Raw genomic sequence first — 23,478 nt, forward strand, 5'->3', positions numbered from 1 at the left:
AGACTCTGGGTAAGAATGTTCACCAGGAGCAATTTGCACCAACAGCAGACTTGCTCTTCAAGGCCTTACACACCAACAGTGGGTAACACCAACACTGTATTTCCAGAGCAGACCAGGCAGATTTTCAGCTGCTCACCCAAGGCCTGGGGCAGCCAGTGGGTGGTGGTAGCGTGTGTGTGGTGTGTGATGTGATGTGATGTGTACTCATGATTTCTCCAGCCTGCTTCGCTTCCAGACTTTCACGGAAATACAGGTTGTGCGCTTTCAATCAAAACTGCTGGGCAGCTCAAGCCCCAGGAAGTCACGTGGTAGGTGCAGGGAGGGGCAGGATAGCGGAGTAGTGGAGAGAACACAGGTTTGAAACCTGCTTGGGCCACATACGTCCCTTTGGACAAGTTACACTAAGCCCTAATTTTCTCATCCAGAGGGGGAGGCTGATAACACCCAATAAAGATAATCCTACAATCCCCACACAGTGTTGTTATCGGATTCAGTGAAAAACTAGTTGCCAATATGGTTATGTTTACTGTTCAAAAAGCCTATAAAAGTGTGAGTGCTATATATACTGGCCCGGACTCAAAAGCTTTACTTTGAATCATAGGCCAAGTTTCTTCAGGACGCAGTTGAAACGGGAGGATTGGACTGCATCTGCAAGGCTGCTTCTAGCTTCATCTGAACTTAACCCAGCAGCCTCTGCCCACCTCTGACCTGGACTTCCACCACTCTCCCCTGTATTCACTCCGCTCCAGCCGCCCTGGCCGTCTTCCAGTTCCTCCAGCGATCAGGTGCAGGGTCTTTGTCCTTGCTTCCAGCCTGGGACCATCTTCCATCTAGAGATGTGCTCGCCTTTTTAGTCTACAGCTCAACTCAAATGTTCCTCCGCAAAGAGCTTTCCTTCCCTTCCCTCTAAAGTAGCACTCACTGCCACCCCCCACCCCCACCCCCGTCACTCTCCAGCACAGTACCCTGTTTTCTCTCCTGCAGAATAATCTGAAACTATCTTGGCTGATCTGTTTCTCATGTCTTCCCCAGACTTGGGGTCTCACCACCTTGTCCACTCCGGGACTAGAACCGAGCTCGGCGCAAACTTGACTAAGTGGAACGCACGCGCGAGCTGGGAAGCTAGTCCGGGCCTTCTGTCCCCTCCCTGGGGTTTCAGGTCGCGCTTTACCCCACCCCCACTCCACCCCCTCCGACCCGAGGAACGAAACCCGCGGTCAACTACGCCTGCGCCAAGTCCCTGCGGCGGGCGTGTTGCCACGGCAGCGCGACGCCGAGGCGGGGCCGGAAGCGACGCACGACCACTTCCGCTTCCGCAAGAACGGCGCTTCCGGATCGGGGGAAAGGTGGCGGCGCCGTGGGAGGTAGGTTGAGGGCGCTTCTTGGTCGTTCCGGGTTCTTTCGATGCGCCTGTCGAGGTCGAGCGGCGGGTGGTGGTGCCTTCGCCTCGCTGAGGCCGCTTTTGGCTGAGGTCTCCGGGGGCGGTTTGCGCTGCGGCCGCCCCAGGCCGGCCCCCGGGAGCGGAGGCCCGGGTCCCGGGCGGGAGAGGATCGGGAGTCGGACACGGGGCCGGGGCCTCCCTCCTCAGCCCCGGAGAGCCCGCCGCAGAGCAGGGAGAGCAGGGGGTCTGTCGCACCCCGCAAGAACGAGAGAGCCCGAGACCAGGCTTGGGCACGTCCCGGCGGGGCGGGAAGCGGTGTGTTCCGAATCGGTGGGCGTAGTTGCTTGCCCGGTTGCTTGTCGGGCACGGTGGAACCTTTGGGAGCCCGACGGACGAGACCCCAGCCCTTGGGAGGCCGAGCGTGTCGCCGCGGCGCGAAGTACAGGAGGGCAACTGCAAAGCGGGAGACGGGACCCAGTCTAGCTGTTAGAGAGGCCTTCTTGAGGAGGTGACTTTCGGACGTGGCCCAGTTAACGCGGAGAAAGGTCCCTCGGAAGAAGGAGCATCACCGGCAGAAGTTGCTTTTGGAAAGTCCTGGAGAATGAAAAAGAACGTGTGTATTCCAGGAACCCAAAGGAGCAGGCTGTCTGAAACCCAGGGTGAAATGATAGGTGGAGAGTTAGACATGGACCAGACTAGATCATGAAGGGCCTGGTCGGTGTGTAAGGATTTGGGACTTGGTCTTAAGAATAACAGGGCAACCGAAAAAGTCTTGGTGGGGAGTAAGTATGCAGTTAGTATGTTGTGCTGAGTTCCAGAGACCAGAGAGAGATGCTTAGGAGGTGTTTCAAAGAAAGAAAGTGAAGGAGGTTGGGAGAGAGGAAGGAAAAAGAATATTTAAAGGAATTATCTGCTCACCTGTTCACCGTTCTCGCGAAGTCCTGAAAGATGGGCCAGGAAAGCGTGTATTGAATGTAGTGGGTTGGAGGTCCTCGGCGCTCTTCCTGGAGCAGTCTCAGGGCAGGAGTCGGGGGTGGGGTGGGGTGGGGAACAGCTAGAAGGAGTGGTTTTGGAAGTGGATACAAGGTGAGGAAATGGAGAGAGCATTTTCTGTCTGAAGTTGTGCTGTGAAGAGGAGAGAGGAGAACAGCTGGGTGGGGCTTCAAGGTCAGAAGATGGTTGGTTTTCGTGGGTTTGTTTTGTTTTGTTGTAAGTTAGGAGAGGCTAAAGATTGTTGGAGTGTTGCCAGAAGGGACCCACTGCAGAGGGAGAGGCTGAAGATACAGGAGAGGGGTAGGGTCCCTAACTTCTCATGGGCGGTGAGGACACTTTGAGAATTGTGTGGCCGGACAAAGAGTATGAAAGAACACATCGGTTTATACCCATAAGCCAGATTCCCCAGCCCCAGGACCTCCCCTTCAACAGAGGCACTTAAGAGCTTTCATTAAGACCGTTCTCCCTGATGTCACCCAAAGATGCGTGGAAACTTTTTTTTTTTTTTTTTTACATTTTTAGCAGAGGAGACTAACATTAAATGATTAGTGAAATAATCGTTTAGTCTTTAAACTACATTTGGGCTAAGTGCTACCAAGGAGACGTATGGTTTGCTATGAAAGTATGTTTGGAATGGACCAAGCCCACGGGGGTCAGGGAGCGCTGTCTTTTTCTCCTCTTCCTCCTCCTTTGTAAGTACTTACACATGTACATCCTTCAGTTGCTTGTTTTTGAACACAAATGAAAGCAATCTGTACCTTTGTTCTCCTTCTTGCTTTTTAAGTGAAAAAGCAAGCAGCATTCAAATAAGTAAATAAAAATACAACAAACACCCCCGTCGTCATTACCCCCATTAAGAAATAAAAGATGACAGGGGCGCCTGGGTGGCGCAGTCGGTTGGGCGTCCGACTTCAGCCAGGTCACGATCTCGCGGTCCGTGAGTTCGAGCCCCGCGTCAGGCTCTGGGCTGATGGCTCGGAGCCTGGAGCCTGTTTCCAATTCTGTGTCTCCCTCTCTCTCTGCCCCTCCCCCGTTCATGCTCTGTCTCTCTCTGTCCCAAAAATAAAAAAATAAAAAAAAAACGTTGAAAAAAAAAGAAATAAAAGATGACAGACACAAGAGAAACTGGCTCGGTTCTTGTCCCTGATCTCTGAATTTGCCAATCAGAATTTGCCAGTTACTACTACGTATCCATGCAGAAAAGACACATACAATTGATTTGCGGATTTTAAACTTAAGAGGCAAAGTATCGTCACGTATGTCTCTTCTTAACCAAGGAAAGCTTTTTTGAAGAAGTGATATTCAAACCAAGCTCTGAAGGATGAAAGGAGGCAGGAGGCAGGGAGGGTAGGAAGGCAGCAGAGGGCATTCCAGAAAGAGGATATGGTATGTTATAAGACCGTGAGCTAAGGAAAGGATTATGGCATGTTCGGGGAACCCAAAAAAGACATGTGTGGCTGGAGCATGGAGTTAGAAAAGAGAGGTAAAAGATGGGGGCGGGGAGGGGACAAGGGCCTGATCATGCTGGGCACTTTGTTCTCTGTTAACTGTTCTTTACCGTATCCTAAGGGCAGTGGGACCAGACCGTAAATTACAGTGAGCCCCCTGTGCATTTAGAATAATTTAAAATTGACAGCCATGATTCCAGTCTTGTCATTTGTCGTATAATTTCATTTTTCTGTGATTTTTTTTTTTTTTCCTCCTGAGGCCAATGTTTAAAATGCTTTGCAAAAATAAACCATTGTTGTCAAGTTTCCCTACAGGAACAGAATGGAAGGAGGACCGAGCAGATTGGAAATTCACACCCCAGTATTTGACAAGAAAAAGAAAAAATACTCTGTATGTAAGGAAGGACACCTAAGGAGTTCCCATGAAAGTTTCAGAGACGCTCCTCTGACAAGCGAACAGCGTCACATAACCAAGAGTAAAAAAAAGAGAAAGGATTTCCAGCATTTTCATTCTTCCCCTTTGCAAAAATCAGAAATTTACGAGGAGACTGAAAAGACCACTTCTATACCCAAAAAGAATAAAAAGAGAAGACAGAAGGCTTTGGGGGTAGATGAGGAAACAGGCGTGGTGTACGTCCTGGTGGATAAAGAAAATATCAAGGACACGCCGAAGAATTTTAGGAGCGATGTCGATGTCGTGTACGTGGACTCGAGCAAGGAACAAAAGCCAACACGAGAGCCTGACGCAGACGAACCGCAGTCTGTTCCGAAGTCACGTGAAAATGAGTCCGAAGAACCGCATCATAAAGTCAGGGAGAAAAAGAGTAAAAAACATCGGAAGAAAGCGGCATGGGGCGATGCTGTGCAGGACAGCCCGCGTGCGAGCCTGCCCCTGCCCGAGGTGGAACCACACCAGCCAGAAGCCCCCCTTTCCGTGGGCCCAGAGGGCGAAATTGCCCAGCTGCCAATACCCGCAGGTGAAAAAAAGTCTAAGAAAAAAAAGAGAAAAATTTCACACAACCGCGAATTTGAGGCAGTGCCCGGGCCTGAGGGTCTGGAGAACGCACACTCCAAAGGATGTCGAGGGGTCAGCGGTGTAAAGAAAAAGGCTAAGAAACGGAAGCGAAGCTCTTCTGCTGAAAGCCCCGTAGCGCCTGGTGGGGAGTTTTCAGCGCTCGCTGCCCGCTTGGAGGACGCGCACTTTGATTCACTGGAGGGAAATGGCACCTTGATTGAAGAAAGGGAGGAGCCCAGGCCACAGGAGGAGAAAACCCAGGCCTGTATGGAAGAGGTGCAGAGGTAACGGGGGAATGTTGTGTCTTTCGATGTGTGTCTTCTGTGTGAGTTCTGCCTGTGACCTCTTTATCTAGCATGTTCGTGGCAGGCTCCGACATCCCTCCTTGCTTTCACACTGTCCTGGTCTGAAGTGAGGGTCACTTTAAGCACTTGAAAGCCACCGGGGCAAGCGACGCGTTCACGTGAGTCCGTCCGATCTTGTCCGTAGGTTGGAACCTACAAACGAAGAAGAAGGCCGTCTGGAAGTGGCCACAGGTTCCGAAACGAGATACTTATCCGAAGAGTCGAGAGATTTGGGCGACTCGGATGTGGATTTGGACTCGGCCGTGAAGCAGCTCCAGGAGTTCATCCCCGACATCAAGGAAAGGGCCGCCACCACCATCAAGAGGATGTACCGGGATGACTTAGGGCGGTTTAAGGAATTCAAGGCACAGGGTGAGCTGGTGGGACTTGAATAGCTGCTGGGCTTTCCTGTCTGCGTGAGGAGCCCCTGACGCCGTTTGGTGAACGATGCAAGTTGTCTAGATTCACCGGGAGCACCTTCTGGCCGCTTCCTGCCTCACCTCCTGCCGGAATTGTTGTCCGAGCCACGAGATCAGCCAAACGAAGGGGTCTGGGTCTCCTCCGCCCAACTTCTGGTAGGGGAGACCCGTCTCCTTCCTGATCTCACTCACTGTGTTGCAAGAACCTCCCAGAAAAGTTACCGACTTGAGGAGCAAACCGCAAAGCTGAGGCTGTGTGCTCCGAACGAGCGGTATTCACTGGGCTGTGAGGGACCCAGTACACTGGTCCCCGGGAACAGTAAAAGCAGAGCCTTAGCCCCGTTAATCATGTTGAAGAGGTTCGTTTTAAAAAAACAGACCAAGGAAGGAAAATGTGTTTAGAGCAGCATCTGTGGAATGCTCCCATTCTTTTTGTATGTCTTATGTCAAAATTTTTAGGTGTATGTATTTTTTAAAAGATACTCTTGAAATAAGTTTAAGAAGGGAAAAACCATGCCATACATAAGACCCATCAGTACATAATGAAACTTGGTTGCTTTGAGTTACAAAGAAGAATAGAATGTGCAGTTAAATGATCTTATTACTCCCCCCATCCCCCATATATTTGCATAGAGAATATATGTGAATATTTGTATCGGCCAATTTCACCGTACTTGCCTTTGGCCGGGATGTGTGTGTGGCAGAAGAGATTAAGAGGGGACTTCTTAAAAATTTTTGTGTTTTTTTTTTTTAATGTCAACATTTTTTTAACATTTATTCATTTTTGAGAGGCACAGAGAGAGTGTGAGTGGGGAAGGGGCAGAGAGGAAGGAGACACAGAATCGGAAGCAGGCTCCAGGCTCTGAGCCATCAGCACAGAGCCTGATGCGGGACTCAAACCCACGAACTGTGAGATCATGACCTGAGCCGAAGTTGTATGCTTCACCAACTGAGCCACCCAGGCGTCCCTTAAAAAAATTGTTTTTAACTTTTATTCATTTTTGAGAGGTAGAGAGAGACAAAGCGTGAGTCAGGGAGGGGCAGGAAGAGAGAGAGTGAGACACAGAATCTGAAGCAGGCTCCAGGCTCTGTCCTGACAGGCTGACACCAGCGTGTTGGGCTTAAATCCACCAATCATGAGATCATGACTTGAGCCATGACCTGAGCCGAAGTCTGACGCTTAATGACTGAGCTTCCCAGGCGCCCCGAGGGGGGACTTCTTTGAAATGTTTATTTCCATACTACTTGAACTTTTAATGAAAATATATTCCTTGTTAATAAAAAAAAAATGACTATTTTCCAAAGAGATTGATGAATTGGGGAAGGTCACTCTAGAAGGGGATGACGGGGCAGACTTTGGGAGAAGAATGACTAAAATGGAAGGCAAGCTGAGCGTCACAGTGGGGGAGGGGGGAGCTAATGTCAAGGGCACACCTAGGGCTGCTTCTCAGCAGGGGGTAGCTGACTGGGCGCTGTTGTAACTGCCGAAGACTGAGTGGTGGGTTTGCTTTTTTCTTTGTTACTGACAATGCCTACTTTTTCTCCCCACCCCAATCCTAGGTGTCGCTATTAGATTTGGCAAGTTTTCTGTAAAGGAAAATAAGCAGTTAGAGAAAAACGTGCAAGAATTTCTGTCCCTGACCGGAATTGACAATGCGGACAAGCTGCTGTATACAGACAGATACCCAGAGGAGAAATCTGTGATCACCGACTTGAAAAGAAAATACTCCTTTAGACTGCACATCGGTAAGCCTACAGCTGTTTTCTTTTTGACCGTCGCCAGCCTTCCAGCCTTAGCCGGGTGAGGCACGGTAGGTGTTCGCACGGCGCCCGGCCGATCGGCCGATCGGTATTTCTGTATTCGCATCGCTGGCCTGGACTCTTGGGGGTTTGGAATGCGTTCATGTCTCCCAAGCGTAGTGCTTTTCCGAATCTTGTAGAAAATAACACAGTCAACTTGGAGCTTTCCTGCTGGGCAAGAAGTGTGGTTCTGGTTTCTGCTCCCCTGCTCTAATACATGCTATCTTTTGTATGCTGCACACAGCACACCCGGATCTCCCGAGTTTCCCGAGTACAGCCTTAACGTGTGCTTTGTCGCTGGAACCCTCTTCCAGCGGGTGTACTTGGAAACTGAGACCAAGCCATGAAGCAGCATGGGATTGGACAGAAAGGAGATCTATGAATTCATTAATAAATGTCTTTATTTCTTATTATTAATGCCTATTTATTTTTGAGAGAGACAGAGCATGAGCCGGGGAGGGGCAGAGGGAGAGGGAGGCACAGAATCCAAAGCGGGCTCCAGACCCCGAGCTGTCAGCATGGAGCCCGACCCGGGGCTCAAACTCACGGACCGTGAGATCGTGACCTGAGCCAAGGTCGGGTGCTCAACCGACTGAGCCACTCAGGTGCTCCCCCTCCCCCGCAAAATCCATGAATTGAAAGAGGATGATTTCTTAGGTGTTCTCCGGAATGTGCAGGGGCAACCAGAGTAGTGAGCCCCTGTCGGGGGGCTGTTTGGTCCTTAGAGTGAGGAAATGAGTAAAGCCTGCTCGTTCAAGAAGCCCTCTTGTTCATCTTAGGGAAAACTGTTGGCACACGTCCTCCACGTTAGCATTCTTTCCCCTTAATTCAAATTTTGTTAACATTACTTTGGTTTATAAAGAACTTTTCCCCTGAACGTGGTAGGTAGACTGGAAGCTGGAGCCTCGACATCCTAAGCCCGTCGTTTGCAGAGCTCTGCAAGGAGACTGGTGACCGCGGGTGTCTGCTCCTCGAGCCAGCTCTCTGCAGGATGTGTGAAGTCCCGGCCTCGACGTGGGGTCCGGGGTCGTGGGGGGGGGGAGGGGCCTGTGCCGGCTTCCTTTTACAACTGTGACTCCGTTTCAGGCCAGGCCCTGTGTGCCCCACTGACCACTTGCCTTTCTTCCGACTTTAGGGAAGGGCATTGCCCGGCCCTGGAAACTCGTTTACTATCGAGCAAAGAAGATGTTTGATGTCAACAATTACAAGGGCAGGTAAGAAGCCTTAGCAGCTTGAGACACAGCATTTCTCTGGTGCTTGCTGATCGTATAAATCAGAACGTCCACAACAGATTAGAGGTGGTAAAAAAAAAAAAAAAAAACGAAATCGTGAGGACCTTTGTGTGTGAAACGGGCCTGCATATCTGTGGTCAGGTGAATGTCTTCAAAACCCATTTCAGTTCCTGCCTCTTTAGTCAAAGTTTGTGATCTTCCCCTTTCTATTTATTTTTTACGTATTTTTTGAGAGAGAGAGAGAGAGAGAGAGACAGAGCATGAGCGGGGGAGGGGCAGAGAGAGAGAGGGAGACACAGAATCTGAAGCAGGCTCCAGGCTCTGAGCTCTCAGCGCAGAGCCCAATGCGGGGCTCGAACCCACGAACCGCGAGATCATGACCTGAGCCGAAGCCGGACGCTTAACTGACTGAGCCACCCAGGCGCGCCAGTCTTCCCCTTTCTAGATCCCTGGCTTTTCCTTTGTACTTCCTCTAGCACTCGGCGTGCCGCGCCCCCCTTAATGTTACTCACGAGGTTTTCTTTGCTCTCTGCTCATGTGTAAGCTCCCTGTGTACCCAAATGTTCCTTCTCGATGCGACGTTCCCTCCAGTGCTCAGCCCGCTTTTGGGGGTTTCCAGTGAGTGTGTGAAGGCAGGGTGAACGCCAGCCAGAGGTCCAGTGCGAGCAGTTCGGCAGCGACACTGCTTGGTGGTCACGGTCTCCTCCCTCCCTCCCCAAGTAAATGAAACACCCAACTACGTTTTGTTCCCAACGTTCCCGATAAAACCAACGTGGATCGGGTGTCGGCTGTGGGTAAGCGCTCTGCTCCAGGACAGAGGGAGAGACAGGAAAGCGTCGGGCCCCTCGCTCTGCGGGCCCAGACAACAACCTCGTGGACTTGACCTCACTCTGGGAAGCACGTTTGGTAAACGTGGCAGGGTCGTTTGGGTTCCAGGGGGCTGCACGATTTGAAAGCGAGACCTACGTGTTATGCGACCCCCAAACCCCGATACGCCCTTGGTTTCTTTTTTTTAAATTCTGACAAAAAGAAGTAAACCGGAAGCAGAGGAAAAGGTTGCTCACAGACTAAAGCCCACGCTCCCCTTTTCCCCAAGCCCCGGGGCTGGACGTCTGTGGACGGAACTCGAAGGAAATTCACTAAAGAGGACCTTTGCAGCGGGACGTGAAAGAAAGCTTTGGGTAAATGAACGGTGGCAGCTGAGGTGACAGTTTTCTATCTGTGACATAAGCGTGGGAATGAAAGTTTTAGCAGAACACAAAGTCTGTATTCTAATTCTAATTCTAATAAGAAAGTTCATTCATTCGTTTGCACCACATGGTTTGTGTGTGGTAACAATTTGCCCTTAGAATGCTGGGTTTTTTTCTTAAAGTTTATTTATTTATTTTGAGAAAGAGAGGGCGCGCGTGTGCACGTGAATGGGGGAGAGGCAGAGACAGAATCCCAAAAATACAGTTTGGGGGGGCGCCTGGGTGGCTCAGTCTGCTAAGTGTTGGACTTCAGCTCAGTTCGTGATCTCAAGGTTAGTGAGTCCGAGCCCCGCGTTGGACTCTTTGCTTTCAGCGCAGAGCCTGCTTCGAATCTTCGGTCTCCCTTTCTCCCCCCTCCCCCGTTCACAGGTATACTTGAGCACTCCCTCCCGCCCTCTTTCCCTCTCTCTCTCTCCCTCCCTCCATCTCTCTCTCTCTCTCTCTCTCTCTCTCTCTCTCTCTCTCTCTCTGTCTCTCTCTGTCTCTCAAAAATAAATAGTAAAAAAAGAAAGGGGCACCTGAGTTGCTCATTCGGTTAAGGGTTGTACTTTGGCTCAGGTCATGATCTCGCGGTTCGTGGGTTCAAGCTCCGCATCAGGCTCTGTGCTACCAGCTCGAGCCTGGAACCTGCTTTGGATTCTATGTCTTCCTCTCTGCCCTTGCCCCGCTGACACTCGCTCTGTCTCTCTCTCTCTCTCTCTTTCTCTCTCTCTCTCTCAAAAATAAATATTAAAAATTAAAAACAACACAGTTCTTAATCTCACACTTGATCAGAACTGTAGCACGTTTTCCCTTCCTCCCAGGTACAGCAAAGGAGACATGGAGAAGTTAAAGATCTACCACTCCCTGCATGGAAACGACTGGAAGAAGATTGGCGAGATGGTGGCTCGAAGTAGCCTCTCTGTTGCCCTGAAGTTCTCCCAGATCAGCAACCGTAAGTGAACCGTCCGCGCTGCCCCACCCCGCGAGCAGATGAGCCCCCGCGGCCCCAGCACGGGCATCCTGGCAGGCCTGTCTTGTGGGGGGGCCGTGACGGTTGACTGCTGAAGCCGTTCTCCCAGCTGTCTCATTTCATTTCTCACCCGCGATTGTGAAACCATGCAGCCTTTATTCACACGACCGATTTTTTATAATTTTTCAAATGTTTTTTATTCTTGAGAGAGAAAGAGCGAGACACAGAATCCAAAGCGGGCTCCAGGCTCTGAGCGGTCAGCACAGAGCCCGACGCGGGGCTCGAACCCACGAGCCACGAGATCATGACCTGAGCCGAAGTCGGACGCTCAACCGACTGAGCCGCCCAGGCGCCCCTCACGTGACCAGTTTCTGCCACGCCTGGGTTCAGTAGCTTTCAGCTCTACCCGCCGGCCTGACTGAGACCCTGGGAGGCTGGCGGGTAGGAGAGCCAGGGCGGAGGAGGTCCCCTCCCGCAGAGGACAGGGGAGACTGCTGGGAGGGCAGTGATGCGATTCAGTCGGCCTGTTAGGGACTTTTCCCAAACCTCCTGTCTCTTTTTCTCCTCTGTCAGAAAAACTTTGTTGGTTATAGTCTTTACGTTACAAAATCCCCAGTTGCTTTAAGGAGACAGCCCTCGGATGCCATTACGGTGAGCACGGGCGCTGGCATCTGTGGCCCCCAGGTGACTGGGAGCCATGTCTTTCGTGCCACCACGTCCAGCCGTGGCGCCGTGCAGAGACTCAGTGTGGCCAATGCTTCTGGATTTGGTGCGAGTGCGTGAAATCTAGATACCTTTTTTTTCCCCCCTGAACTGTTTTGATTTTTAAATATCCAAATTGTTGAGAAAAAGTAACGTCACTCTGTGGGCCAAACCAAAGATATTTGTAGGCTGGTGGTTTGAGGCCTCTTCCTTAGCCTGACTGTGACCATCTAGGCCAGGAAGATGGACCACGGACGGTTTGATGCCTTCCGCAGATGAAGGCTTCAGGTTCAGACGCCTTTATCATTGTGATCACTGGAGCTCAGTTTCATGCATTCACTTACTTGGTTCCCATTAAATGTTTGGAGAACCTCACAGAGTCACACGGGAGAGGTTACTCAGAAACAAGAAAAACAACTTTTTTGAAGTTAAGAAAACACACATTGCTTTCAGAAAAGACAGTTCTGTTCTGATATTGGTTCTTAAACAGAATCGTTGGGAGGCGCCAGGGTGGCTCAGTCAACTGAGCATCAACCTGGTACCGGATCAGGTCATGATCCCAAGGTTGCGGGATCGAGCCCCGCTTGGGATTCTCATTCTCTTTCTCCCTCTCCCTGTCCCTCTCCCCCTCCCCCTCCCCCTCCCCCTCCCCCTCCCCCCCCCTCCCCCTCCCCCTCCCCCCCTCCCCTCCCCCTCCCCCCTCCCCCTCCCCCTCTCCCCCCCCCTCCCCCTCCCCCTCCCCTCCCCCTCCCCCTCCCCCCCCTCCCCTCCCCCTCTCTCCCTCTCCCCCTCCCCCTCCCCCTCTCCCTCCCCCTCCCCCTCTCTCCCTCCCTTCCCCCTCCCCCTCCCCTCCCCCTCCCCCTCCCCCTCCCCCCTCCCCCTCTCCCTCTCCCCCCTCCTCCTCCTCCTCCTCTCCCCTGCTTGTGAGCTCTCTTTCTCTAAAGTAAAAGATAACAATAAAGAATCTTTGGCCACTGTAGTGGCTCCACTGTAATTTGCGCGTAGCTGTGCTTATGGTGTTATGTTAGTGTAATTGAGATGTTGCCCACTCTCTTCTGAAAAGTCCTGATTTGTCTTCTTTTTTTTTTTTAAGGCTTTAGAGTGGCTTTGGGTTCACAGTAAAATCGGAAGGTCCACAGACGTTCCATCTGTCCCCTGCCCCCACACACGCACGGCCTCGCCCATTATCCGCATCCCCCACCCGAGCGGTGCCATTGTTACAGCCCGTGGACCCTCACTGGCACATCGTGAGCCCCCAGGGTCCGTAGTTGATATTAGGGCTCACCCTTGGTGGCGTACGTGCTGCGGGCGTGGACAGATGCGTAGTGGCACGTGTCCGTCATCGGTTTGTTTTTGGCGTGTGTGAGGACAGGCGAGAAACCGTAAGATCGTCCTTTTGTGTCTGTAGCGAGAAACCACGGTGCTTGGAGTAAGGCGGAAACCCAGAAGCTAATCAAGGCTGTGGAAGAAGTGATTCTAAAGAAAGCGTCTCCCCACGAGTTACAGCGGATGGATTCCAAGCTGCGGGAGAACCCCGACGGCCGCCTGTCTCTTGTCAGGGAAAGTCTGTACAAGGGCATCTCTTGGGTGGAAGTGGAAGCCAGAGTAGAAACCAGAAATTGGATGCAGTGTAAGAGTAAGTGGTAAGTTTAAGGCTTCTTCAGTGACCTTCAACAAGATGCCCCGCCCCCCGCCCCGTCCCGTCCCGCTTTCTCACAGACACACACCACACACGTCAGCAAAGCGGGTCGATGGGTGAAGTCACGAAGAAGGTCCACGCGACCGTCGTGCGGAAAACCTTACGTGTCAAGAACGATCGTCACCAGTCGTCCGTTCCGGCCACTTCGGTACCCGTATCTGATCTGAGCTGGCACTTGACTAACCTTGATCCCTTGCGTGACTTCCTCGCGAAGGAACGTGAGCCTTCTTAATAATACTGGCTTGCGGTTCCTTCACTCTGTTCCTGCTGAGTCTTTAGGAAGAGCAAATAGTCCTCTCCTTGCAGCATGAGGGGAAAAAAAATACGAACCTCCCCTTTGGGAGGGAAATCACAAGCACGGTGATGGGCAGGAGTTAGCCCTCTTCACAAACCCGTCGAGCTCAGCGGCTCCTCTGGCCTCACCAGAGCGAGGCAGCCGGGTTCATCGTGCCACTTTAGACACGCTCGTCACATAGCATTTTCAGTCCTGACCTCGCTGCACCTTCTTTGCCTGATGTGGCTTTTCCGGGCCCTGGAGAGACTCTGAGCTGGGTGGCCAGCTGCTCCGGGACTCCTCGGAGCGGTGGGCCTGCAACTCACGGCCCACACACCTCACGCGCAAAGGGAGTGCGGTCATCGTCAGGTCAAGTAAGAGTGAGTTCAGACTGGGGCGCCTGGGTGGCTCGTTCGGTTGAGTGTCCGACTTCGGCTCAGGTCATGATCTTGCAGTTCGTGAGTTCGAGCCCCGCCTCGGATCGGACCCTGTGCTGACGGCTCAGAGCCTGGAGCCTGCTTCCGATTCTCTCTCTCTCTCTCTCTCTCTCTCTCTCTCTCTCTGTCCCTCCGCTGCTCACGCTCTGTCTCTGTCTCAAAGATAAATAAAACATTAAAAAAATTTTTGGAAATTACCATGAAAAAAAATTTTTTTTAAAAAAGAGTGAGTTCGGAGTAGGCATGTTTTCTACTAAGAGCAGATTCCTAGATTATGCCATTTGTTGTTCCGTCCTTCAGAATTCTGTCCTAGAGTTCTCTATTTTCGTAGAAGACTGCACTCAGGGGCATAAACTCCAAAGAACAGATGATGATTGGGGGACAAAACGTTTACTATGGAGGAACCAGAGCCCTTACTGCCCCTGTATTTTAGACTAAAAAAGGAGTGTTTCGTAAGCCTCCGTTGGAGGACGATAGATCAGTGTTTAGAAAGGGAAATACCACAGAGCAGCCATGCTTCAGGATCAGAAGAATTAGGATAACATGCAGGGTTGCTTGTTTAAGAGAAAAGCAGGAAACTTGAAACTAGAATGTAGATTTCCTTCATGTAGCGTTGACAGGACCTCAGATGCTGCATTTCAAAGGAACACGGCTGGCCAGTGAGAACGACAGCATCACTCACCTGTGGATTGTGTATCCCCCTTATCCAGAACGGAACAGCTAGCGATCTGTCAGATGGTGACACATTTTACTCTTTGAGACGAGTACTTAAAAAATAATTTTTAGCTGGGTTGCCGCTCTCTTTGGTTTTTTTTTTAAATGTTTATTTTTGAGAGAGAGAGAGAGAATCCCAGGCAGGCTCCGAATCGTCAGCATAGGGCTCGAACCGTGAGATCAGGACCTGAGCCAGAATCAAGAGTCAGATGCCCCGGGTTGCCCCGCTCTTTAGGAGCTCCGGTCACCCTTCCCTTCAGCCATTAGCTTTGGGCCTTAGGGGAGCCACCACATCATTTATGACTTTACTGAATCTTTCTTACGTCCCTCCGTTTTGTAAGCAGTTTCCTTTAGCACCTGCTGATGGGCCGATACTCTGTGCTTCTCCTGTTTGTAACTTCATTTTATGGAAGTTTCATAGCGCACAGAAATTCAGAACTACCGTATCCCTCATCCAGCTTCACTAACCACCAACTTTCTGCCACTTTCTTTATCATTTCCCAGTTGAAAAGAAGAATAATAAGCATATTCCCAAAGGTGGCCAACTTTAGCGATGAGCTACACAACTCACAGCGTGGTTCTCCGTAAGGGTGACGTCGTGGAGGAAAGTGCGGGAAATTGCGGTGGAAACTTTAGCCCGGGAGGTGCACTATATTTTTTTTCTTTGCATGCAGGACAGAAATTCTAACCAAGAGGATGACGAATGGTCGGGATGTGTACCGCGGAGTGAATGCCCTGCGGGCCAAAATCAACCTGATCGAAAGGTACAGCCAGAGGAGGTGATGCTGTGGTAACTCTCTCTGACCCGAGAGTAGGTGTCCAGCAGCAGAAATCTGCAGTGAGATTGCTAGGGTTCAAACCCGTCTTCCCACACTGCCTGTGTGTATGACCTTAGGAACTTTTTTGTGTGTGTGTTTAAATTTTTTTTAACGTTTATTTATTTATGAGAGACTGCGGGAGACAGAGCCAGAGCAGGGGAGGGGCAGAGAGAGAGGGAGACACAGAATCCGAAGCAGGCTCCAGGTTCTGAGGTGTCGGCACAGAGCCCGAAGCGGGGCTCAAACTCAGTGAACCGTGAGATCATGACCCGAGCCGAGGTCGGACGCTCAACCGACCGAGCCACCCAGGCGCCCCGAGCTTGCCACGTTTGGGAGTCCGTGAACATGCCCATTGTGCTGACTTGCGCTTGAAAACTTAATGTTTATTTTTTCTCCCATTTATTTTTTCTCCCAGGTTGTATGAAATAAACGTGGAAGATACTAATGAAATAGACTGGGAAGATCTTGCTAGTACCATAGGGTAAGACCGTTTGGTTAATGTTAAGCTAATTAAAAGATAAGAGATGACGTAGTTAGTGACCGTCTATGAGTTTTGGAAGCGCCGGGCTGAAATCCACGCTGCAGGTGGGATTCGTGTGTTGATGGTACTGTGCACACGGGGACTGGGTGCCGTGGGCCAGCTGCGCCCTCCCCCTTCCCACCACCCCTCGCCGAAGACCCCGGGGAAGGGTGAACGAAATGTGTGCAGTCTCTTAAGAGCCTCACGGAGCTAACATGTTAAACGATTAGAGCAGAGATCCCACAAGCCCTTTGCCCCAAATCATAGATTCTTAACAGTTTTTCCACGTTTGCTCTGTCGTCCGCCCTCCCTTTCCCGTTCCCACTCCCTCTTCCAAGGGAATAAAGTAGTTTCGTTCAGCCCTTGAGGATTAGTGGTGGGCACCGTGCCCTAAACGAGAACATTATTACGTGATCATGGCGCACTTACCACGCCCAGGAAATTCGACGCCGATACGGTGCTGTGCTCCAAAGCACAGTTCACATTCAGTTTCCCCCACTAATAATGTGCCGGGAACGTCCTTTATAGCATTTCCCCCCGATTTAGGATCCAGTTCAGATTTACACGGTGCATTTAACCGTGCGTCTCCTTCGTGTCTTTCCATCAGCAAAGCTCTTCTGCCTTTGGCTTTGAGGGCATTAAAAATGGGGGCGAGGACGGGCTGGTTGTTTGTAGAATGCCTCGCGGTGGGAGTTTCTCTGCTGCCTCCTTGGGATGAGGCTTTGTGTTGGGGGCAGGAGCGCGCCGTAGGTGACCCTGAGTCTTTATCATCACATCATCTTGACGCTTTGGCTCTGGGGGCATTTGCCAGGTTTCCCCCTCCCCGTATAAAAGTACTGGTTTTTCTCTTGGGGATAAAAAGGGGCCGTGGGAGGTATTTTGAGACCATGTAAAGGTCCTGTTCCTCTTTAAGCTTCCCTAAGTAGTTTCGGTAGGGTGTTCATTTGCATCCTTCACCTGCGGGGTGAGGGTGAACTTTCCTATGTTTATTTTTGTTTTTTTTAATATTCGTATTCATTTTAGAGAGAGAGAGTGCACACGAGGCAGGGAGGGGCAGAGAGAGAGAGAGAGGGAGACCCAGAATCCGAAGCAGGCTCCAGGCTCTGAGCCGTCAGCCCAGAGCCCGACGCAGGGCTCGAACCCACGAGCCGTGAGATCATGACCCGAGCCGAGGTCGGACGCCGAACCGACTGAGCCACCCGGGCGCCCCCAGACTTCCCTGTGTTCATAAGCTGCCTCCATCTGCCTCTGCTGTGAGCTTTTGTTACCTATCACCCAGACATCGTGAATCCCTTCTTGCTACTGAAGACAGAGGCCACCACTCCCGATACCTGAATTTATTGCTTGCTGAGCAAGGGAGCCAGCCTGCAAAGCACAGTCCCTGTATGAGAGCAGGTCATTGAGAGCTGGGGGTCTGGGAATCGGTCTCTCAGAAGTGGGGGTGTTAGGGGTTGAGTGGCCTTTAGTTTTAGAAGGGTGGACGGTGAGGCGGGGCTGCCACTTGGCTGGCTGTCAAAAGGGTGACGCTGTCCTTGATCCACGAGGAAGGGCTGAAGCTGGTTCTGGTGGTTATTTGCACCTTGGGATTATAGACAACGAGCAGTCAGTTTGGTTTTTTTAAGCTGGAGAATGGGAAGTTTGTCCTGACAGACCCTGTTAGGAGTCACAGACACGCTCATGGCTCCAAACCCTTCCCTCCCAGCGCGCCTGCGGGGTGGGCCACTCACTGCTCCACGTGACGGGTCCCTGAGAGGTGAGGGTGTCGGGTCTCCCAGAGGGGACCTGGCCCGGCACCCACCAGCTACCATCTTGAGAAGCGCTCATGACCGCAAAGCCCTCCCTTTGTAGTAGCAGACGGGTTTTTGAAAAATTTGACTTCGCCAATAAATTTTTGCGTATCGTGTGATGTCACCATCCCCTCACATCACGATTTTCTTAGATTAAAACGGGCATTTAGTGGTTTTAAGTGAAATTACATATTTGAAAAATGGGTTGTCCCGCTTAAGATTAATAAATCTCAAAGCCATAAAGTAGAGACTGTGGCATCTAGCCAAAGCTGTTTGAAATAGTACATTCTTTAAGTTTTAATTAAAAGAGCGAAAAAGAAGTCTAAACGTTCGGTCTCTCCAGAGTCTTAAAGCCTCCTCGTGAATTATTGAGGCAGGACGTAAAGAAAGCGTGTCCGCCTAGCGAGGGGTACTGCCTACTTCGTTTGAAAACATCCAGATCCTTTATTGTGACTCCTAAGCCTGGGGTTGGGCGTGCGGAACATCCTGCTGGGTGCCCGGCACTGCAGGAGGAGGGCGGGCGTGGGGGCCTTAGAACTTGGACTTCGCGGTCAGACTGAGCTGGCGTTGAGTCCTGGTACTCAGTTTTTAGCCGTCTTTGGACATGTCGTTCCCTAACTTGTTCTGAGCCTCGGTTTCCTCATCCACAAAATGGTTTGATAGGACCCTAGTGAGGACCAAGGAGGTCGTGCATGGTGGACATGTGTAGCCCGGTGCCTATCAACACCGATCATTTCAGCTACTAGATTAGCTTCCGGCTGAAACAAGTAGGTCATGCTTTTGTTGTCTAAGAAAAAGTCCAGGAAAGTAAAGTTAGTGATTTCCACTTTATTTATTTTTTTAATTTATTTTGAGAGAGAGAAAGAGAATGTGCGGGCACTGGACGTGGAACCTGCCCAAGATTCTCTTGGGGCACCTGAGTGGCTCAGTCGGTTAAGCGTCAGACTTTGACTCAGGTCATGATCTCCTGGTTCGTGAGTTCGAGCCCCATATCAGGCTCTGTGCTGAGAGCTCAGAGCCTGGAGCCTGCTTCAGATTCTGTCTCCGTCTCTCTGCCCCTTCCCTGCTCGTGCTCGCTCTCTCTCTCTCTCTGTCTCTAAAATGAATAAACATTAAAAGTTTTTTTAAATAAAAAAGATTCTCTCTCCCTCTGCTCCTCTCCCCTGCTCGTGTATGCATGCACGCTCTAAAAAATAAATAAGGAAATAAAGAACGATTAAGATTTTGTCCGACTTACTGTAAATTGAAATACATTTGACTCACCAAAACATCATAAGCGTCTACGTTTTTTTTTGTTTTTAAGTTCTGCAAAATAAAAAGCAGGGGACATCTACTTTTGGATTGTGACAGATATGTATTTATGCTCAGTGTAATGGTTAAGAGTGTGGGGTTTGGAGTCAGACCACCCAGTTGAAGTCCCAGCTCTACCCCCTTATTAGCTGTAAGATCTTGGGCAGCTTCCCTGTGCCTCAGCTTCCCCACCTCCAGAATGAGGCACAAGACCGCTCATAGGGTGGTCGTGCCAGTGGTTTGTCCTTAGATGGGAAGATCTTAGGGCAGGGCCAAGTACAAGGTCAGCATCCGCTTACGTTAGCTGGTGTTACGCTTGGTTCCTGACTAGTGATTTAAATTCTCGTAAGTTAAACAGGATCCATCTCGTGCTATTGACTTTCTTCCTTTTGTGCGTGTTCTTTTTAACCGCGTGAACAACAGCTACCTCACGTGTATCGTGTTTTTATCGCACATTTATGGGCACGATCGTTTCGCGTTCAGGATTAAGAAAGTTACTTAACGCCTGCAGATTCTCCCGACTCAGTGTGCTTTGTACGCAGCAGTGAAGTGACCAGTTTTTAAACTGATGCTGTCTTTTTTTTATCTTTGCCTTTCTAAAGTGATGTCCCGCCGTCCTACGTTCAAACTAAGTTTTATAAGCTGAAAGCTACCTGTGTTCCCTTTTGGCAGAAGAAGACTTTTCCAGGTCAGTATTTCCAGTACTGTATTCGAATTGTTAAGAAGCCAGCAAGTGATGGCACGTGCTGATAATGTGACCCCGGGCACGTGACTTCTGGGAACCTCGGCTTCTTCGGCTGTAAAATGGTATAAAGATTATCAAATCCTAACCCCCACCTGACAGCACCTTCAAAAGTACTGGATGAGATAATAGATGAATTGTGGTCACCAGGGTGCTTGGTGCTTAGTGAGTACTCGGGAACCGTGAGTGCTTCTGGGTCACCGTCATGTGCTCACACGCACACGTGACGCATGCTTGTGTGCGCACATCATGTGGCACGCTCACCCACAGTTCAGAAAAAGCGTACGATGCCCGGTTCCTTCTTTGCAGCCATTCGTGGGCGGTTTAGGTATTCCCAGACTCAGGTGGTCAGAGTCCTGTGGGGAACTGGTGGAAAACGTACATACCGGGGCCTCATCCCATACACACCGAATCCTAACCTCGGGGCTGGGTCTGGAGGCTAGGGTTTTCTCCAACAAGCGCGCAGGAGAGCCTCCAGTGGTCTGCCCGGCACCCGCGTTCAGGAGCCACTGGTTGGGGTGATGCTCTGCCACGGGGCGTAGATGAGCTACTTGTTGCATTCAGCAGACATCGCAGCCCGGGTTTGAGTCCTGGCTTCGTTGGCCCCTACCAGCTCCGCGGCTTTGGCCAAGATTCGCAATGTCTTCGTGCCTTGGTGTCCTCCTTTGAGGAACGGGCCACCTCGTAGGATTTTGAGGGTGGACCTGGTTGGGGGAACCTTAGTAAGCCAGTTAGAACAGGACCACGCTCGCCATAGTAACAGCAGCAGCCCGCTACCCGCGTCCTTGCCCTCTGCCCTTTGACCTTGGGAAGGAGGCTTTGTACGCGTAATTTCAAAATTACATTTCTTTCCTTTAGAGATCATAGACTACCTTTATGAGACCAGTCTGCCTCTGCTTAAGGAAAAGTTAGAGAAGATGATGGAGAAAAAAGGTGCTGAAATCCAGACTCCCGCGGCGCCCAGGCAGGTGTTCCTACTCCGAGACATCTTTTATTGTGACGACACCAGTGAGGGAGAAGACGGGGAGGAGAAGAATTAAGGGGAGGACACTGTGCCTTGGGCACCCCTCCAGGTGTCGTTGGATTTCTTTGCAGTGGGGCGGAGAACCTGTCTCCAGGACTGATGTTTAGGAGAGAGAGAAGGAGCCATGGCCACAGGAAGGGGATGACGATACCTTGCGTGGCAGAGCATTCCACGGTGATTCGCATACTCACGCTCTAGTGCGTTTGAGCGTGCAGGGAAAGAGACGCGTAAGAGTCGATTTAATGCTTCCGTGCCGTTGGACATAATCACAGCAAACAGTTCTCATAAAACCACAGTATCCACGGTCCCTCTCGTCGCGGCAGAGGGTGTGGAGTCACGGCCCGTGAACAGTTCGTGGTAAGGATTTCAACGTACACGCTCGGCCAAAAGGGGAACGCTACCAGTTTTAGTCAACGTGCCTGCCAGCTTGCCTTCTGTCTTCCCAGTTGTTATTCTGTGTGCTCAGTGTGCGTGAGTATCAGGTGTGCGTTAACAGGGAGTTGTGGATCCGCTGGGCTCCCAGACTGGCTTCACTTCGCACGTCCCTGCCTTCGTGGGCGGGCCTCTTCCTGAGTGAGTCAAGTGCTCAAGGGTACGTATTCTGCATACAAGCTGCGTTCTCAAAGCCACTGAATTCGCCTGGTGTCCAACTGGAAAAAAACCAAAACCCCAAACCCGGCAGGCAGACTCTTCCACTGCTTCCGGAAAATCTGGTTCTGTGAGATTTTTGGAGGGCTGCTGTGTGGGTCTGAGGCACAGCTCACACCCTGCAGGGTTTCAAGGATAGTTTTGAGTGTTGGGCCATTCCGTCCGCCAGGAGAGCAAAACCATTCCAGAGAGTTGGAACGGAGGATTCAACCTAGGGATTTAGGTTACAAGGTTGTTAAACAGGATCGGAGACGCAAACGGGAAGGCTGGATTCCCGAGCAACGGGTGACTGAGGGGAGGCGGTTGCGGCCCTGCTAACGTGCCCTGTCCCCGTGCTGCCTGGGTTGTCTCCTGCTGCTGCCCTGGCGGGACCCTGTGTCTCCTCGGAACACAGCAGCTGCTGCCTCGCTCCTGCCTTCCATCGTCTCCTTCTCCTCCAGCCCCTCGGCAGAACCCTGCTGGCCCGGGGAGTGGGGTTCCAGGCTTCTAGCCGCACCCGTACTGGGGAGGACATAAGATGAGGGTGAACAGCGTCCCATGCAGCGACGTCGCCATCTATGCCAAGACAGAACTGCACTGTCTCCTGAGCATTCTCTCCAATGTCATGACTCTCGCATCACGACGTGTGCCGTTGGTTAATTCATCCGTGAAGCCAGACATTTGCCCAAAGCTACCCTACCTGGAGAAGGAAGAATACAGACACAAGTCTGGGAGTCTGGTCACCACTGTATCCCCAGCACCTGTCCCACTATGGTGCAAGTAAGGAACACTCCGTAAATGCTCAGCAAACAAATGACTGTTTCCTTTGGGCAAGCGTTTTACCTTTATTCCCCTCCTACCTGGCAGGCACACCGTCTCCATGCTGACGACGGTCGGGTAAAAGACATCGGAGCCTTAAGAATGTACACAAACTAAGATCTGGCAGTTCACTTCTAGAATGAAAAGGACTGGTGCATAAGAAGGGCACCTTTATGATTTGAAATGGAAAAACACGTAAATGTTCCTTAATGGGAATTTGTTACTGTATATTCCTAGAATGGGATAGTATCCGGTAATTAAAAACAAACACGATAGAGTGGATTAACATAAAAAGAGGTAAACAAAATGAACCAAAGTATTTCAGAAGAGTAAATATTTTCAATTTTGTAAAAGTAAAAAAAAAAAAAAAAAAGCGGGAGGGGGTGGTGGATTGTGTATATGTAGATGCATTAAAACGTATAGGAGAAATTAAGCCCCAGATTTTGGGAGAGGTTCTCTCGGGGCGGTGGGATGGTGAGTTTACAGGTTGGAACTCTCGATTTGCAAGTGCCGGGAGCTGGACCCAGATAGATCCGGGAATCCGGAAGGAATCCGGGAGCTCTCAAGACGGAAAGGCCAGAGGAACCACTCGTCTTAAGTAAGGACTGGTTCAACTACTCGGAGTCACCAGAGATGGGGTTTCTTACGGATTCCCTGCTCTCCCCCCACCATCGCCCACTTCTCTTCAGTCCACACGCAGCAGCCCCTTCACCTCCCACCTGTGTCAGCAGACCTGCTCCCCGTCTGGAGGAAGGAAAACGGCCTCTTCCCCTTGCTTTTAAGTCCTAGGCTTTGTTCCTAGTGCCCAAGTGAAAGTTTGTGCCCAACTCTGAAGTGTCCCTGGAGTCAAGGAGATAGGACGGTCTTCAGCCAACGTGAACACCCACCCCACCCCTGGAGCTGGGATTTAGCTCAGGATGCCTCTAGCAGCCGAGAGTGGAAATACCCCAGTGGGAAAAATCAGGGTCCCGTTAGCAGAAGAGGTAAGTGGACTCTGAGGAAGCATCCCACAAACGGGTGTTGACAGTGACTAATTGCCTGTGCTATGAATTTCACAATAGACCTGGGTACTTTTTGTAGAGGTTCTATTTTTATAACTTTTTCTCACCGATAACCTCCGTGCCTGTCCCTTCAAAAAAAAAAGTATGCACCATACAAACGTTAACCTTTGCCAAACACGGCTTTCACACA

At 50.9% G+C, this 23,478-nt stretch overlaps 1 protein-coding gene across 2 annotated transcripts; it reads left to right on the plus strand.

Moving 5' to 3' along the window:
- The first annotated feature begins 1,254 nt into the window (after window positions 1-1,254).
- Window positions 1,255-22,621, plus strand: TTF1 (transcription termination factor 1). Of its 2 annotated transcripts, XM_058693724.1 has the most exons (11): window positions 1,255-1,364; window positions 4,127-5,121; window positions 5,327-5,553; window positions 7,161-7,346; window positions 8,536-8,614; window positions 10,686-10,816; window positions 12,945-13,179; window positions 15,335-15,424; window positions 15,894-15,959; window positions 19,678-19,763; window positions 20,676-22,621. In XM_058693724.1, exons 2-11 carry the CDS (start codon window positions 4,145-4,147, stop codon window positions 20,855-20,857), a joined length of 2,259 nt encoding a protein of 752 aa, XP_058549707.1. In that variant the 5' UTR covers window positions 1,255-1,364; window positions 4,127-4,144; the 3' UTR covers window positions 20,858-22,621. The 2 variants fall into 2 exon arrangements, 1 of the variants encoding a protein (XP_058549707.1); XR_009251337.1 differs by lacking the exons at window positions 19,678-19,763; window positions 20,676-22,621 and having other exon boundaries at window positions 12,945-13,172.
- Window positions 22,622-23,478: the final 857 nt, after the last annotated feature.

The sequence above is a fragment of the Neofelis nebulosa genome, chromosome 12 (assembly GCF_028018385.1).
Source record: "Neofelis nebulosa isolate mNeoNeb1 chromosome 12, mNeoNeb1.pri, whole genome shotgun sequence".
NCBI classification, from domain to species: Eukaryota; Metazoa; Chordata; class Mammalia; order Carnivora; family Felidae; genus Neofelis; species Neofelis nebulosa.

Bases quoted from the DNA above. Each gene is read 5' to 3' on its own strand.
- TTF1 (XM_058693724.1), top strand. From the start codon at position 4,145: ATGGAAGGAGGACCGAGCAGATTGGAAATTCACACCCCAGTATTTGAC. The intron at 5,554-7,160 runs GTGAGCTGGTGG...CCCCAATCCTAG, and splicing joins TAAGGAATTCAAGGCACAGG to GTGTCGCTATTAGATTTGGC. The intron at 15,960-19,677 runs GTAAGACCGTTT...GCCTTTCTAAAG, and splicing joins GATCTTGCTAGTACCATAGG to TGATGTCCCGCCGTCCTACG.